Source organism: Leptodactylus fuscus, chromosome 6 (assembly GCF_031893055.1).
Source record: "Leptodactylus fuscus isolate aLepFus1 chromosome 6, aLepFus1.hap2, whole genome shotgun sequence".
NCBI lineage: Eukaryota > Metazoa > Chordata > Amphibia > Anura > Leptodactylidae > Leptodactylus > Leptodactylus fuscus.
The window spans coordinates 129,676,282-129,692,783 of NC_134270.1; the positions used below are offsets into that span (position 1 = coordinate 129,676,282).

General features: G+C 40.5%; 1 protein-coding gene across 1 annotated transcript in view; it reads left to right on the plus strand.

Annotated features, from left to right (window-relative positions):
* LOC142209315 (signal transducer and activator of transcription 5B) overlaps nt 1-16,502 on the plus strand; it is a 122,073-nt gene that overhangs the window by 86,831 nt on the left and 18,740 nt on the right. Inside the window, exons 3-9 of the mRNA XM_075278275.1 lie at nt 420-556; nt 2,096-2,252; nt 4,515-4,604; nt 5,829-6,003; nt 13,187-13,317; nt 14,963-15,114; nt 15,614-15,769. Coding sequence (XP_075134376.1) covers nt 429-556; nt 2,096-2,252; nt 4,515-4,604; nt 5,829-6,003; nt 13,187-13,317; nt 14,963-15,114; nt 15,614-15,769 — 989 coding nt within the window. The 5' untranslated portion in view covers nt 420-428. The remainder of the gene's footprint in view (nt 1-419; nt 557-2,095; nt 2,253-4,514; nt 4,605-5,828; nt 6,004-13,186; nt 13,318-14,962; nt 15,115-15,613; nt 15,770-16,502) is intronic.

The following is a 16,502-nucleotide window of genomic DNA, read 5'->3' on the forward strand; positions in this document are numbered from 1 at the left end:
TTAGCGTTGCCATCTAACCTCAGTACTTTTTTGCAGGTTGTAATTGTCTTTTGTGCATATTTTTCCAAGTCTTTGGAAGAAGGACAAATCAAACCACATTATATCTGATGGCGGTTCAAGTTTTTTTAAATTTAAAACCTTTCTATTTGAGTGTAATGAATCTCTGCATAACCGGGCCAGTGTATTTTTCCAGAAATTTGGAAGCAATGGGCGATAACACATATATAACAGTCAGTATAGATACGGTATATGTAGAAGGAATCTGTTCTTAGTAAACTGCTGAGCAAATCTTTTTAGAAGTCATCATTTTTATTATACGTTTTATTGCTGATTTTATTTCCCTCTTTCTTAGGTGATCTACTCATTGTGTCACGTATAAATAGTAATGTAGGTTACTTCTTTCACTTCTTGCCCTGCAGATTGTCACCATGGCAGTGTGGATTCAGGCACAGCAACTCCAGGGCGATGCCCTGCGTCAGATGCAGGCTCTTTATGGACAACACTTTCCTATAGAAGTTCGACATTACCTATCACATTGGATAGAGGCGCAGACATGGTATGTTCTTAATATCCTAATTTGTGTATGGGTTGTATGTGACTAGTTAAAAGTCGCTGCTCCAATGATGCTGGCATAGTTGGAATTGTTTTTTTCTTTAGCCCCCACCATTTCTGATCAATCAGTGCAGTCAGTTATGGTGCCTGATATGGTAATCAGGCGTCTTCCGTCAAATAGGAACAGACAAGGGTACATGACTCTGATCCTAACACTGTCCAGAGATAAGAGGACTGTGACTGAGAGCCCAGGTTCATGTCCTTTTTGTCTGCTCTGACACAAGTCCACGACTAACTGCTCTGATCAAGATTGGTGCGGGCTACAGAAAATGCTCCAGCTGTACCAGGATAAGTGGAGCAATCTTATAATGTACAGAACCAAAAGCCATGTAACATGTAATTGAGTATCAAGCAATGTAGGTAATATAGCTTATTTTGCGCCTGTGCTATGATGTCTGTATGGAGCATGCCTAGGCTAATGCCACTTTAGTAACTTTGTGAGGAGACACATAAACATAGTAAAAGTGGGACCTTATGTACTTATTATATGCTACACTGAGACTAAGAAGCAATAGATCTCCTCTAGAAAGAACAGAATGTCAGCTGCCACCTAATGGTTGTTTGAAGCAACTGGCGATGACTCTGTTAGCGCTGGCTATAGATGAATATCGGACAAACCAGCACGCCCAATTCATGCTTCAGAGTTGATTTTGCCCAGGGTGCATAGCTTCGTATTCTTTTTACCTTTTTAATGGATCTTTGCAAGAAGAACCTGGACGCTAGAGAATCCTCAGAATTGGTGGAAGGTAACTTTTGTAGATTTGGAGAAAAAGAACTTTTGCGGTCTTATGCAAATGAGGCGGGCCTTTGGCTCCCTGGAGCGCTGCTTTAGCCACTTGGACTCCTACCATCTTCTGTCTTCGCCACCCTTTGCAGTGTCAGTTGATCCTCCCACTGCTATAATAAAATCCATCCTACTTTGGTAGCAAGAGCAGTGCTCTCAGGGCTGAAGGCCCGCCCACAGTGCACTAACAGCCTAATTTGCATAAGCTTTTCTCCAAATCTACAAACATACATAATAAAGGTATGTTGTCTCTCTCTGTAATGCGGTGGTAGCATGAACTTGCTTAGGGGGACTTTCTTTACTCCACCAAACCATGTACCTGAGCTTTCAGTATATGATAGATACATGCTTCACTAAAACTAACTCTTCTCTGTGCATACAAAATATTATTTTACATTAAGATGGTGGAAATGCCCCATTGAAAGACATGAGTGATTGATTATGGTCTTGTAAGCTGCCTAGTCCTTTCTTAAGAGTCTCCTTTTCAGACAGCTCTGTTTGCTATTATCATCATTCTGTCAAAGTAGTCTGAACATGTTCATACAGGTGTCATACTGAGATGATGGGTCAGGTTGTCCTCCAAGAGGATAAGTAGGCTTGTGTATACCCAGCTTAGAGAATGTAAATGGTACAATCATAGTATTATAGAACGCATGTAATGATGAATAAGTACATATTATCCTACTATAATATTAACAGGGACTCTGTGGACCCAGAGAATCCGCAGGACAGTATGAAAGCCACACAGCTGCTGGAGGGGCTGGTGCAGGAGCTGCAGAAGAAAGCCGAGCATCAAGTAGGCGAGGATGGCTTTTTACTCAAGATTAAACTTGGCCATTATGCTACACAGTTCAAGGTAGGTTGGGAAATGACAAGATTATATGCAAGGTTAAATAATCCTGTAATGTTGTAGTCCACGTATAGAAACAAAGGAGGTATCAAGTATTTTAAGGAAATGGCAGCAGAAAAGTTTTTTTTTTTTTACATTTTTGCTCTTTGGTCATTTAGGGGCATTCACACTAGCGCCGCTGTCCGCCCTTTGTGAGTCCTGCATGTCCGACTTTGTGTCCTTGCAAAAAAAATAAATAAAATGTTTTCACAGTGCAGAGGCTGCATATGGCAGTTTTTCCGGGGATTTAGGTGGAAACCCAAATGCCAGACAGCGGCGCTAGTGTGAACACCACATTATTTAAATCAAATTTGGACTGCCCTTTTAAACATGCTCCCTTTACAGCAATTATTCTAACCAAGTGCTGCATTCACAAGGGTATAGGCTTCCTATTTGTAGGAAGATCTGTCTTATTGCATTATAGGGCTTCAGCCAAGGCTGGATTCACACTAGCGTTGGAGTCTCTGTAGGACTCTGTTACAGTCTAAGGGGTGCATGGTTTCCATGTGCAATAGCGTCTTAAGCCCATATGGACCGGAAGGATGGAAACCTGGACTCTAGTGTAAACCTAGCATTGGGTATTAGGGATGTGTTCACAGTGTCTTCAGCAGCTAGCTGGATTGTGAATGCAGCTCTGGAGTATATCACAAAGTCAGTAAATCAATGAGATCAATAAGATAAGTAATACAAGGCTGTTCCAAAGTGAGCATATGCTAAAAAGGGTTGTGCTACAACTAGTCATATCCTCCAAATAGGCCAGACAGGAAAAAAATTACGCAAAAAAACATTGCGTGTTAAACCATTAATGTTAAAAAATAAGCTGTAATATACTTAGCAAATTTACTGACAAATGATTGCTGGAAGTCTGGATTAGTCCTATCTTTTGTTGCGTATAAAGCAGTGTAATGTCCCAACTGTATTAACCTTTGGAGGAAACAACACTGACACCTAGTGTTTATACCGGCAGACAAGGACCATACACCCTTTTATTTTGCTATTCTTTACTGCTTATATGGGTAATTTTGTTCAGTTGTTTGACCCTCCTAGAATAAAGCGTCCCTCCAGTTCTAAACCACTTTTCAGATATTAATAGTACAGTTGAATAGAAGAAATATTGTCATATATTTTATGAAAGAAATAGCTTTCCTTTTCAATATATTAAACTACTTCCGCGTGAACACATTCTGTCGCGGCTGCCGTGCACCGATATCCCGTCGTGGCTTTCTGCTCCGGATTAGGCCCAAATGAATGGGCCTAGTCCAGAGGGTGCTGTCGTGAGGCGGACGCCTGGGCTGAATCAGCTGCGGAATCTGCCTGAGGAAAGGGGAACTCGCTTCTTTTTTTCTGCTAGCAGGAACAAACCACTAGCAGAAAAAGAATGCTAGCAGTCTACATAGACCTCTATTGAGAGGGGGCGGATTTTGTGGCAATATTGCATCAAAATCCGCCCCCTCTTGCCCCGTGTGAACTAGCCCTATGGAGAGGGGAGGGGTAGGAAAGGTATGATGGGTGGTTAATTGTTTTGTTAGTTTCCTTCTGTACTGTGTTAGAGCCTTATCTGGAAGATATAGAATTGTCAAATAAACTTTCCCACGCTCACTGAGTAGTAGAGTTCAGCAAATATTTTATTGTCTCTTCCAGCAGCCTCCTCCTCCCTCTCCCCACTTCATAGACTAAAATGCAGAAAGTAACTCTGCATCAAAAGTGCCGAAGGAAATGTATTTCTTTAGTAAAACCTATTTTTATATGCGCCTGTACTATTCATTTATCCAAAGTTGTTTATAACTGGGGGGAGGAGCGCTTTAAACTTTTGAGTGTGCTGCTATTTTGACCGTTGAAGTGATCGCAATTTTTTTTTTTCACGGTTTTCAGAGAGCATCATTATTTTCTCCTTTAAAAATATGGAGCTTGTTTTTTATAGGACTAGTTGTATTTTCAATGAGCACTGTTTTGGGGTACATACCGTAGATGGTATTTAGTTTCTTCGGGGGGAAATAAAACGCCAATTCTGCATTTTTTATTTATTTTTTTGTACTGAGGAGGGGGTATTATTATAGTGTTCACCATGCCGTTTGTAATATAACTCTCCCCCCCCCCCAGCCTGATATTACTACCAGCTAAACCATGATAAAATTCTATGTAAAGCTTCTGAAAATCCATGTATTGTGAAAAGTTTATTATTTGGAGTTGTCATTGCTTTAACTTTTTTTTTTTTAACCATCCACGTAGAATACATATGAACGTTGTCCAATGGAGCTGGTTCGATGCATTCGGCATATCTTATACCACGAGCAGAGACTAGTGCGTGAGGCATCCAATGTAAGTCTCCTTCTAGTCCAAAGTTCTGTGATTAACTTTTATCTTTTGTTTTGTTTGTGTTCAATTGCTTGTGTATGTGACTATGATGGTGTCTTTGCTCTGTTGCTTAAAGCAGAACTAAACTTTCAGGCAGCTTTTAAATTTCTGGCAGTATTTCTGTCACTAATACATTTTTTAATATATTTTATGAACTCATTTTGCCTCCTTTGTATGAAGCCTGCATTTCTTGATTCTTTCCTGTGCCCTACTTTTCACTGTGTACAGAAGTATGGGCTTGTGTGTAACACAGGGAAAATGAGTATTGGGAAGGGTCACCTCAAACAGTTATATATCAGGCATTTTATAACCTAGAAACTTGTTTCTGGTGTCGTGTGAAAAGGGAGATTTTCATCTTTCGTAAGACACTGAGGTTGTTTATAAATTTCCCACAACTGTGTGTGATTTCAACCAGTGATATCTCTGGAAATAATACAAGTAGAACTGCAATCTTAGTGCCGTATGTAGATGAGAATCTCATCTTTCACATGACACCAGAAGCAAGACTCGATGTTTTAGGGTTAATAAAGAGTTTTTTTGGCAAGGATTTCGGCGCTGAATCCACCTCAAAATCCTCCTCCAAAAACCACCTCACTATAGGGTCCTATGTAATCCGCTACCTTTTTTTTCCGCTAGTAGAAAAAAAGAAACAAGCTGACCTTTCTTCAGGCATATTCCGTCTGAAAAAAAACAATGGGAGTCAATGGGAGGCGCAAAAACCGCTAGTGGTTTTTTCAAGGTCCATACATGGTGCTGGAGGAAAAAACTAAAAACACTTCAAAAAAACCATTTCCTAATTCCTGAAGCGGATTTTTTTCTTCTCCAAAATCCTCACCAAAAACTCTGCGTGCATTGACCCTTATAATGCCTGAGAGATAACTGCTTATACGGTAGTTAACCCCACACTTATTTCCTCTGTTTTACACACACACAAGCCTGTAACGCTTTATACATTGAGAAGCAGGACACCGCTATTAATATAGCAAGGGAAAGATTATCGAAATGCAGGATTTCACAGAAAGGAGCTAAAAGTATATCGTAAAATGTATTATTGACACACATGTTGTCAGAAGATAAAAAGTTGTTCCCATGTTTTTAGTTATGTTTTAACAGCAGTCACAATAGTATATAGATTCACTGATCATATTCACATATTGTATTTGTAATGGGCTCTGATTCCTCCTACAGTCCAGTTCGCCAGTCAGTGGCCTTGTGGACACCATGTCTCAGAAGCACCTCCAGATAAATCAGACCTTTGAGGAGCTGAGACTTATTACACAGGACACAGAGAACGGGCTGAAGAAGTTACAACAGACACAGGAGTATTTTATTATCCAGTATCAGGAAAGTCTGAGAATTCAGGGTAAGCGTATCCTAATAATCTTTTCAACCTTATTCAGGTAATTGGCGGACACATTTCTGAGTTCAAATAATTCCTTCAAGTTTGGTGACATACTTGTTTGGAATTGCTTAAACTATGGTGCCTTTAGTATAATGTTACTAGCATTACTTGTTCCCTCAAGCTGTGGGGTCATTCTGGGCAGCCTGAGCTATTCTACAATTACCAGTCAGTATGCTGTGTATTTTACTGGAGGTTATAGGTGACATCCAAACTAGTCAAGGCAGGTCTAAAAGGAGACTACTGGTAATGGGTAGATTTCCTCACAAATATGGTCTATGCCTCGTTTTTTGCACTAGGTTAAACATATGCATCATAAGAGCCATGTGACTTGTGCTGAATGGAGAGATTGACAGTCATTCACCCGACAGAGACTAAAACGATAGCATTGTTTGGCAATATTTTTTTTTTCCCTGTATGAACGATATTGAAACGGTCACTGAGCCACCATAAAAGACATACAACGCAATGGGGCAGATTTATAAACAGTCAAACTTTGCACTGTCTAAAACTGCAAAATCTGTTGTTTAGACAAATGTCTAAATCTGTTTTACGGACCTCCATAAAAAAAGAGAAGTATGTTGGGAAATGTTTGGAATGTGTACATGGTGTGAACAGAACCTTGACCTGATGGTGTCATGGTGTCACATCACTCACACAGATAATAGTCCCAGGTTTTACCCTCTGACCCCACTCAAGCTCTGCTATGTCTTTCTTGAACAATCCTGCACAAACATGTATACAATACAGTGGTCCATCAAGTTACAATGGCCTCAGGGTACTTTCAGCATACATTGTTCTTTTCCAGACCATTGTAACTTGAAACTAGACTCAATTATAATAACTTGGCCGAAGGATACAACAGATCTACACGGTCATTATGCTGGTAAAACCCCTGTATTATGTTAGGTTCACATCTACGATCAGGTTTCCGTTCGGGGGTCCACTTGGGGACCTCCCAAATGGAAACCTAATCCACGTAAAAAAAGCGGTTACCTTAGGAAACCTGCAGACCCCATAGACTATAATGGGGTCCCTTCAGTTTATGCCAGAAAAGGGTGAAAAATCTGGAGAGAAAAGCACTGCTTGCTGCTCTTTTCTCTCTGCATTTTTCATGCGGAGAGGAGAACGGATTTCCTATACGGAGTATAAGCGCAGATGTGAACCCATCCTTACTGAAGTTCAACACGGACTGGGTGACTAGTAGTGCCTATCTACATTGTAGTACATATTACATATTGTCTGTTTCTTTTTATATGAGTTATCTGAGAATTTTACTTTAATCTTAATTTCGTAGGGGTCTTTAGAACCAGTGTATGGTGTCATAATACGATGGTTGTCCCAGAACCAATCAGTATGTCATTGGTGAGGGTCTGACTTCTACACAAAGAATAGTTGTAAATGCTGTGGCTCATCTTTTATCTGTACTATTAAAGAGACCCTTGTCATGAATCTTTTTTTTTTTTTTTTTTTTTTCTTATTGTCTGGGTGCGTGAATACAGTAAATGGTAAAATAAAACTTAAATAAAAAAACATAAAGAGAGAATAAAATGTTGACAAATAAGCAAGAAAACAAAGTAGTCCCACCACCTCCCTGAACCTACACAAACTGCAATAAGACAGCCTATGTGACCCAAACACATTTTCAGCAATCTAGAGCTTATACATTATGACGTTCCTATCACACAATGTACGTTACACCATACACGCAATAATAACCCTTGGGCCACAGATTTCTACCTGCTCTTCTCCAGCCATATCCACATTTGAGTGTTACCTAAAACATTTCTCTGTCCTGGTAGATATCGCCCATATACACAGGCTGCAAAGTTAAGGGGAGGAGATAAATGTACTGAAACGCTAAAATAGAGTCTTTGTTCTCAGTGCTATAGCATGTTACACAATGTACACATATTTCACATTTCTGTGAACAGGAGAACTATACAATTTTGGGCATAAACAAAACTCCTTAAAACCCAACATGAAAAAAATGTTAGTTATTTTTCCTCTTTTTGAACATTTTTCCTCAATGAGACTTACAAAAATGAATTGATACCAACTCACACTGTAAATAATAAGAAAGCCCAGTGTGTCCCACAAAAAAGGGCAAAGATATGAAAGGGTCATGAAATTTGCTGCCATTATTAGTCCCATAACAAGCCGCCAAATATCCATTGTTGATGTAATGGAGAAAAAGGGCACATTGGATTCTTTCCGATGATCTGCTTTTGTAATAGATGTTCTCCCTAGTGACCACTTAGCCATACATAACCAGCAGGATCACATCAGAAGAACATACTTGTCATGCTGATCTACACTGGTCATGGCATAGATATGGAGGCAATGAGAAACACATTCTTCTTCATCTCCTAATAGGGATTCCTTACGACATGGTTAATGCCCATATCTAGCATGGACAGACAGCCAGGGGTCCATTGGCTGACCTCCGTGCTGTTTTAGGACATATATAAATATCTGTTAATAACTAGTACACAGGCTTAGGGCTAGTTCACACTGGGGTAAGAAGGTGGATTTTGACAGCAGATTTTGCCTCAAAATCCACCTCGATACAATGGTGGTCTATGGAGACCACTAGCGTTCTTTTTTTCTGTTAGCGGCAGAAGCGAGCTGCCCTTTCTACAGGCGGATTCCACTGAGCCGTGGCTTCCGCCTGGCGGCAGCAACCTCCAGAGTTGGCCCGTTCATTTGAGCCGACTCCGCGGGGAGAGAACGCGACGGTCGTGGCAGGCGGGTTTTGACCCATGAGTGACGCGGCTTCCCACGTCACACTCTGAGCCAAAATCCGCCCCTCGTGTGAACGAGCCCTTACTGTATGTACCGACATGTAGAGATATATATTGCAAATTAACTACGGTAATTAATTCAACTCCGATTTAACATAGTGTTTGGGCTGTTTTTGGTGCACTTTTGTTGCGTTTAACTTGATTGGGTTCTTTTGTAAAAATCTAAAAGATAATTTAATAAAAAATACATTATTCAAAATAAATAAATGACTCTCCCTTATCTACTGGATACACAATAAAAGTCTTATTGCTGGAGATCAGAACAGTTCACAACAGCTGGGGCCATGTGTACTTTCTATGAATGGAGCATGAATGCAGGGTCATGCATATATGCTGTTTCTTTCACTGTGAAACTGACTATGATAGCCAAGTACAATGCTTGCTTATCTAAAATATACAGTCATTTAGTATTCCCTGAAGCGTGATAATGTGAACAGGAAATGAACCGCATAATTAAAGGGGTTGTCCGGAAATTGGAGCAACCCGTGAAGCAGCTGCAGGAGGTGTAAAATAGGAAAAGCTTGCTCATCAGAGGGATAACTTGAAGTTCTTGGGCCCTAATGCAAAATATGTAGTAATAATAAATTTTATTTATATAGCGCCAACATATTCCGCAGCACTGTACAATTTGTAGGATTCAAATACAGACAGATACATAACAAAGAATGTCATTTCACACAATGGGACTGAGGGCCCTGCTCACAAGAGCTTACAATCTATGAGGTAGAGGGGGTGACACAAGAGGTAGCAGGGGTGGCTTTGCTTATACAGTATTCAGACAGTTTTGTAATAGAGGTGACTGTCATTACACAAACAAAATTTTATGAGCCATCACTAGTGGTGTCCTGTAACATGTGGATGGAGCTTGGACAGATAAAGTTAGCCTGAAATGGCATCATATCGTGTGGGGTAATGTGGGAGCGGGGACTGAGGAGGGTTAAATTTTGGAGATTCTAATTATAGTACGGAAGGGTTTACATTAGAAATTGTGATAGGCCTGTCTGAAAAGATGTGTCTTTAGTTTGCGTTTGAAACTGTAGAAATTGGGACTTAGTCTGATTGTCCAGGGTAGAGTATTCCAGAGAAGTGGTGCAGCTCGGGAGAAGTCTTGTATACGTAATGGGCCCCCATTTATGTGCTGTCTGTAATACTGGTGTTTTGTGTTGTAGGGAGTGATTGGTACCTCTGCCACTGATACTCGCATGTCCCCAGTGCTTTGTTGTCCACTGGTGTGTGCTCACTCTTGTGCCATGATGCCAGAAGTCCGGAGCCTTGTGTGCTTGCCAATCAGCTGGAGAGACACTAGTGATGTCACTCACATACATTACCAGTTCCTTGCCAGTGACTACTGGGGCTACTGATCTCAGCGGTCATATGGGGCTCAAGACTTCCAGTATCAGCACTGAATAGAAACTGACCGCGGACAACAGAGGGCTGGGGACAGGCGAATATATATATATGTGTGTGTGGGGGGGTGTTTTATTTTACGCCTACCCGGCTGCCCCCGTGGGTTGCTTCATAGATAACGCCATTAATGATCTATGTACAACATTAATCAAAAACTATAGCGTAAGATTCTTTTTTTTTTTTTTTTTTTCTCTTTCTGCATTTTCCCCAAATAAAATTAATGTAAATGAATATTAATGCCTGTGTTATTCAACCTCCTCCTGGAAAAGTCTGAATAAATACAGAATTTGACATGGACATGGCTGGTTAGACAGCGTTTGCCATGGGAACGGTAAACGGTCTACAATTTGTTAGCTCTTCTAACACGCTGGAGAATCATTATGGAATAACAATAAGGTCTGATTGCCAGAAATGCTCATTATTTCCAATGGCCTCTGCAGTCAGGGCACAATAGGGTTGTATATGCTCACGCGTTAGCCCAACCTTGCATTGTATAAGCCATAAGCTTGTTCCTGTAGAAAGGCCGACAGTTGTGCACAGATGTACTATATATGGCAAACTTCATGCCCCATAACTCAGTACACCGCAATCTATAGTCAGGCATTTGTTGTACATATTAGGAGATATGCAGTTATTAGTGAATGGCTTCCATATGTGTAACACATGGACGATGACAATTTTTTTTCTTTTTTTCGTATTTGAAACCTCTAAAATACAACCATTTGGACTGAATCGCAATTTACCGGCAGTTTTAATTCTTTCTCGATCCAGAGCAATTTGTTACTTTTACATTGATTACTTGCATTTTTATAATTACTATCATTCTGACAACAATTACCCAGCGAGCAGCGCTAAATTAAGGTGCTTATTATGGGAGCTTAATTATATAGCCTGCGCCGCTCCGAGGCCTGATGGATCTACCATCATTACACCTTGCCAGGAATAATTAAACTCTATCAGAGATTGCCTCTGTCATAACCTGTGTAAACAGTACATCGCCAAGCTGGAACGTGTGGGGGATAGCTAGACAAGCATGGCGGTCTCTAAATAGCATCAACATGCAGTATGTTCATGAACATGTGGCGGGTAAACAAACTGCCCTAAACATATGGTGCTGCAGGATAGATCACTCATAGGCCGGGGACTTTGGATCTGATACTTTTCATATAGAAGTAACTCCATGTTAAAGGGCTTGTCCAGGAACTGGGTGGCCGACCCGTGAAAGTGTAAATCAAAAATACTTACCTGTTCCCGATACTCAGCTGTCCTCCGATGGTGTCCATTTGTTTTGTGCAGTCTCCTTGATGCTGGACGTTCTGTCCCCCAAGTGACTGCTGTAGCCTAAGGTCTCTTATATCATGGATTCCTTACCAGCGACCACCGATGGTTTATTATGGTCAAATAAATAACTACATAAGTGTTCTTTTTGTTTTCTGTTTTATTTTTCCAATGGACAGTCTTCCTCTGGCTTATTGTCAGTATACATTATAACTCATTCCAGGCTGCACAAGATGAAACATCCAAGATCTTGTAATCCTATTGAGTTAGGAATGTGCATTGTGGAAGGGTAGACCATTGCATGCTACTGCCACATTTTTCATTGTCAATAAAGGATATGAGTGATGGGCTTGAATATATACATTTGACAAAAGAAGACCTGGAAATGCTTTTGTTTGTCTTCTATGAAGTATGGCTTACTGATCCTTTGCAGTTTTCCTCAAGATGTTCACATGTATTTTAGACCTCTGCTGAGAGTATTCCTAGAGTTATATAGAAGTAGCTTTTGTCGTGTCTTTTCTTTTACCGTACTGTACAGCAAGGGCCATTGTAACACGTTGTTGGACCCAGAACAAAGGTTCCACAAATGAGACACCCCCCACCACCACCACCACTTATATATTCCCCACCTTTGGGAGAACACACAGATGGGCACCCGTTGACAACCAGTACTCTTCTTTGTGTAACATGCAATGATGATGCTTCCATAGTTCCTGCCACCCAAGGTGATGCCCCTATGTGCTCCCACACGATATCAGACTCTAGTCCCATTAATGCTGCCACACAGTACAGTACCCCCATAGTGCCTGTCCACAGTATAATGCTCCCACATACTATAAATCCCCCATAGTGCCTGTCCACAGTATAATGCTCCCACATACTATAAATCCCCCTTGGTGCCTTTGAACCATTGTAATGCCCTTTAATGGGTATGTCCAGCACTATGATAGTGAGCTTCACTTCTTCCTAGGCAGTGACATCACGTCCATTGGTCATTTGACCATTCTGCAGCTCAGTCCCATACAAGTGAATGGAGCTGAACTGCAATACCAAACACTCAACAATATGGTGTACGGCGCTGACACAAATATGCCTCCTAAGTATCACCCACATAGTATAGTGTCCCCATAGAGCCCAATACTGGTGCATTGTTTGGTTTATGATAAATTTGCTCTGCATATGATTCTTGTCTATAAATGTACGTGAATCTCAGGTAATTAATAGGATTATAGATTTTCCTAGGCATACCAAACATGTCCCATAAATATTTGTCAATATAGAGACACCACTTAAAGGGGTTTTCCAAGATTTTAATATTGATGACCTATCCTTTATACCATTTTGGGATATGGGGCCCTTGTAACAATTAGAGATTAACACTCCAAACCCCCTTAATGACTCTTGATTACTGAATTAATCTTGCTGCTTTTTATGAAGAATGACAATATAATCTTAATGTAATCCAGTTTGACCAAGATTTGGGAGAGTCTGCTCTTTAGGTTTTACCCTCTTTGTAATGTTTGGGGCATCGAGTAGATTTAACCCCCCTGGTTGAGAATGCTGGTGGGAATAAATGTCTTTGTATTAACGTATAGCTAGATGGGTGATCTTCTCTGAAAATGTCTAAAGATGTTGTCTTTTTCTATTTCTTCTCACAGCACAATTCTCACAGCTGACACAACTGAGCCCTCAAGAACGCATGCCCCGGGAGGCCACATTGCAGCAGCGGCAGGCTTCCTTAGAGGGCTGGCTACAGAGAGAGGCCCAGACTTTGCAGCAATATAGACTGGTAATTTTTTATAAAGGAGGATGGCTTTGTAAATGGCAGCTCATGAAGTCCTTGTGAATGGTTGTGTGAATATTGAGTCATGCTGCCCTGTAGACTAGAACTAGAAGTTTACACAGTGTTCCAAATTATTATGCAAATTGGATTTAAGTGTCATAAAGATTTAACTTTTTGTCTTCAATGAAACCCAAATACTTGCGTTTTTGAAAGTAGCCGCATGTCAATTATACGTAGGTTAATGCTGGCATGAAAGGTATGAAAACATTAGATGTTTCAGGTAAACTTTAGATCATCAAAGTTTGAAGAAATTTTAGCTGATTCAGGACACAGATGGGTTCATGCAGATAAAGGTATAATGAGGGAGGTTTTCTGCCAGACAAGAGAGCAGGTGCTAAAACATCATTGAAAAGCAGCAAACCTGTATTTGAAGCTGCTTGTGCCTATGGAGTCACATGTACCTCAAGTTGTAGGATACTCCGGATGCTTGCAGTTGTACCTAAATCTACTATTCAGCCACCCTAAGCAGTGCTCACAACTAGAGACAATTGCAGTGGGCCCAGACATACATGAAGACTCATTTTGAGTCTTTCTTTTTTTTTTTTTTAACTGGTGAGCACCATGCAACTGGTGGGCCAAATGGATGGTTGGTGAATTGACACCATGTCCCTACAAGGCTCTGACATCAGCACTGATTTGGCGGAGTCTTATTTTGGGCTGGAATCATGGTGAGGGAGCTGGTAGGTCCCTTTAGGGTCCCTGAAGATTTGACAATGACAGTGTCTTCCATGGCAAAATCCTCTTCATGCAGCAAAGAGTACCTCTGAGTCATTGGCTGCTATAGGCATAAAAAGGAGAGAAACTCATAATGTGGCTACCATCCATCCCTGACCTCAACCATATTGAGAAACCTTGGATGATATTCAAATAAAAATCTATGTAGGTGGAAGGCATTTCACATCCAAACAGCAACTCTGGGAGTCTATTCTGACATCCTGCAAGGAAATTTAAGTAGGAACTATAAAAAACTCACAAGTTCAATGGATGCAAGAATTGTGAAAGTGATATCAAAGAAGCGCTCCTATGTTACCATGTAACGTGGCCTGTTAAGATGTTGATTGAAATAGCTTTAGATTTCAGTAAATGTGACCTCTTAATTCTCATCGATCATTTAGGAAAATCAGAGAAAATTATAATTTGCATAATTTGCAACTTTGTGTACATGGAGTTTAGTCATGTAGTGAGTTGTAAGGGGAAATTTATTAAGACTGGTGTTCTGTATGCCAGTCTTAGTCAAGTCACCAGCTGGCGCAAGATGCAGCTGAATTTATTACGAGATTTTCAGCTTCTTAATAATTTAGATATCCTCCTGTCATGAAGTGGCATAGATTTCAGATATAATTCATGCCAGCTTTCTGACGTGAGTTATATTAAATTTGTTAGGCCAAGACAGCTCATCTTGCTCTGTGCACCCTCTGCCCACTTTAGTAAAAAGTGGTGCTTTTATTTTATTCTTTGCTTTATTCCTAGAGATGTCACTTGATGTGTTTGCTGATAGTGAATATGTATATTGCCGGTCTTTGCTTTTATTCAATTTTCTTTTATAAGTATGTATTTTTAACATTGTATGGGGGTTACTTTGTCCCTTCAGGATTTGTCTGAGAAACACCAAAAGACCCTGCAGCTTTTACGCAAGCAGCAAACAATCATCCTGGACGATGAGTTGATTCAATGGAAGAGACGGCAGCAGCTGGCAGGGAATGGTGGTCCTCCAGAAGGCAGCTTAGACCTTCTACAAACATGGTGTGTGCCTTCGGCCATTGCTTTTATATTTGTTCTACACATTTTCAGATTTCACAGACTTTCTTCTTCTTGTTCATCATACATAATAATGTGGTCTGTGTATGGTGAGTGTATATGATACTTTACTTCTAACCACCCATGGCGCTGCGTCTGTCTTGGGGATGGAAGTCTCTCAATCACTTTTCCTCCTGGGGAGGCACCTGCTGCATCCAGGAGGAGAGTAAGTGTTGATGTGGTTGCATATTGCTTCATTTACATCTATGGGAGTTATCAAAACAGCCAGGCAGGCATTGACTTCCATTCTGGAAATAGATGCGGGTCAGACCTCTGAAATTCCAATTTATCAGACGTTTATGGCATATCCTGTTGATAAGCCATTAATATCTATGGTTAGTAATAAGTCATTAATCTGTAGCACAGAATATCCATTGTCACGCTGTAATTACATTCCATTAAAAGTTTAGTACTGACACATGAAACCCATTTCTCCTCTTATCAGGTGTGAAAAACTGGCCGAAATAATCTGGCAGAACCGACAGCAGATAAGGCGGGCAGAGCACCTTTGCCAACAACTGCCTATTCCTGGGCCTGTGGAAGAGTTACTTGCCGAGCTGAATGCTACCATCACAGATATCATCTCTGCTTTAGTAACTAGGTAAAATCTATCATATGTTTCTCAGCTTTATCTCCAGCACTTAATCTTAATGGGCTATTCCCATCTTGGCCAAACGTGGCTGAGACAGGAACCAGTGCTTCCACTCCTGACTCCTGGGAAGTTATGGAAACAACCAAACATGGCTGTTTTACCCTGTTTCTATAACTCTTAAATCTCAAGTGTTTCTAAGCTGTTCCTGTAAGGCCGGGTCTAGTGGTTCTGACTTAGAAGAATATATTCCCTTCTCAGCAACAATTTGTCAGGATGGCAATAAAGCTTTAAAGGGTATCTCAGTTTTCATGGTTGAAATATCTGCAGGATCTTGCTGGGTAATCTGACTTAATACAGTCATAGATGATATTTTCAGTTTTTCTGCTGCTAATAATTTATGGCTGAAACGCAGTTTACTCTTCTGATTGTGTGTACAATAAGAAGCAGTCTGCCCTCTCCTCTATCCATCATTGATATTGTTCTGTCATTCTGCCAGGAGTAACTGTACACTAGCTAACACGTAGATGAGAAAAGACCAAGTGACCATAATATAGGATATGTACAAGCATTAAACAGGAAAAGAGCAATCCATGAGCACAGTCAGTAAAGCTGTTTGCTGTCTGTGAATAATATTCCATCTGTAGTCACACAAGTAGTCAGAAGTAGATACAGGTGCATAGAACATTTTTCTTACATTGTAAGATGAGAGATTTGCAGAATCTTCAGTCCTTTGCACAGAGTA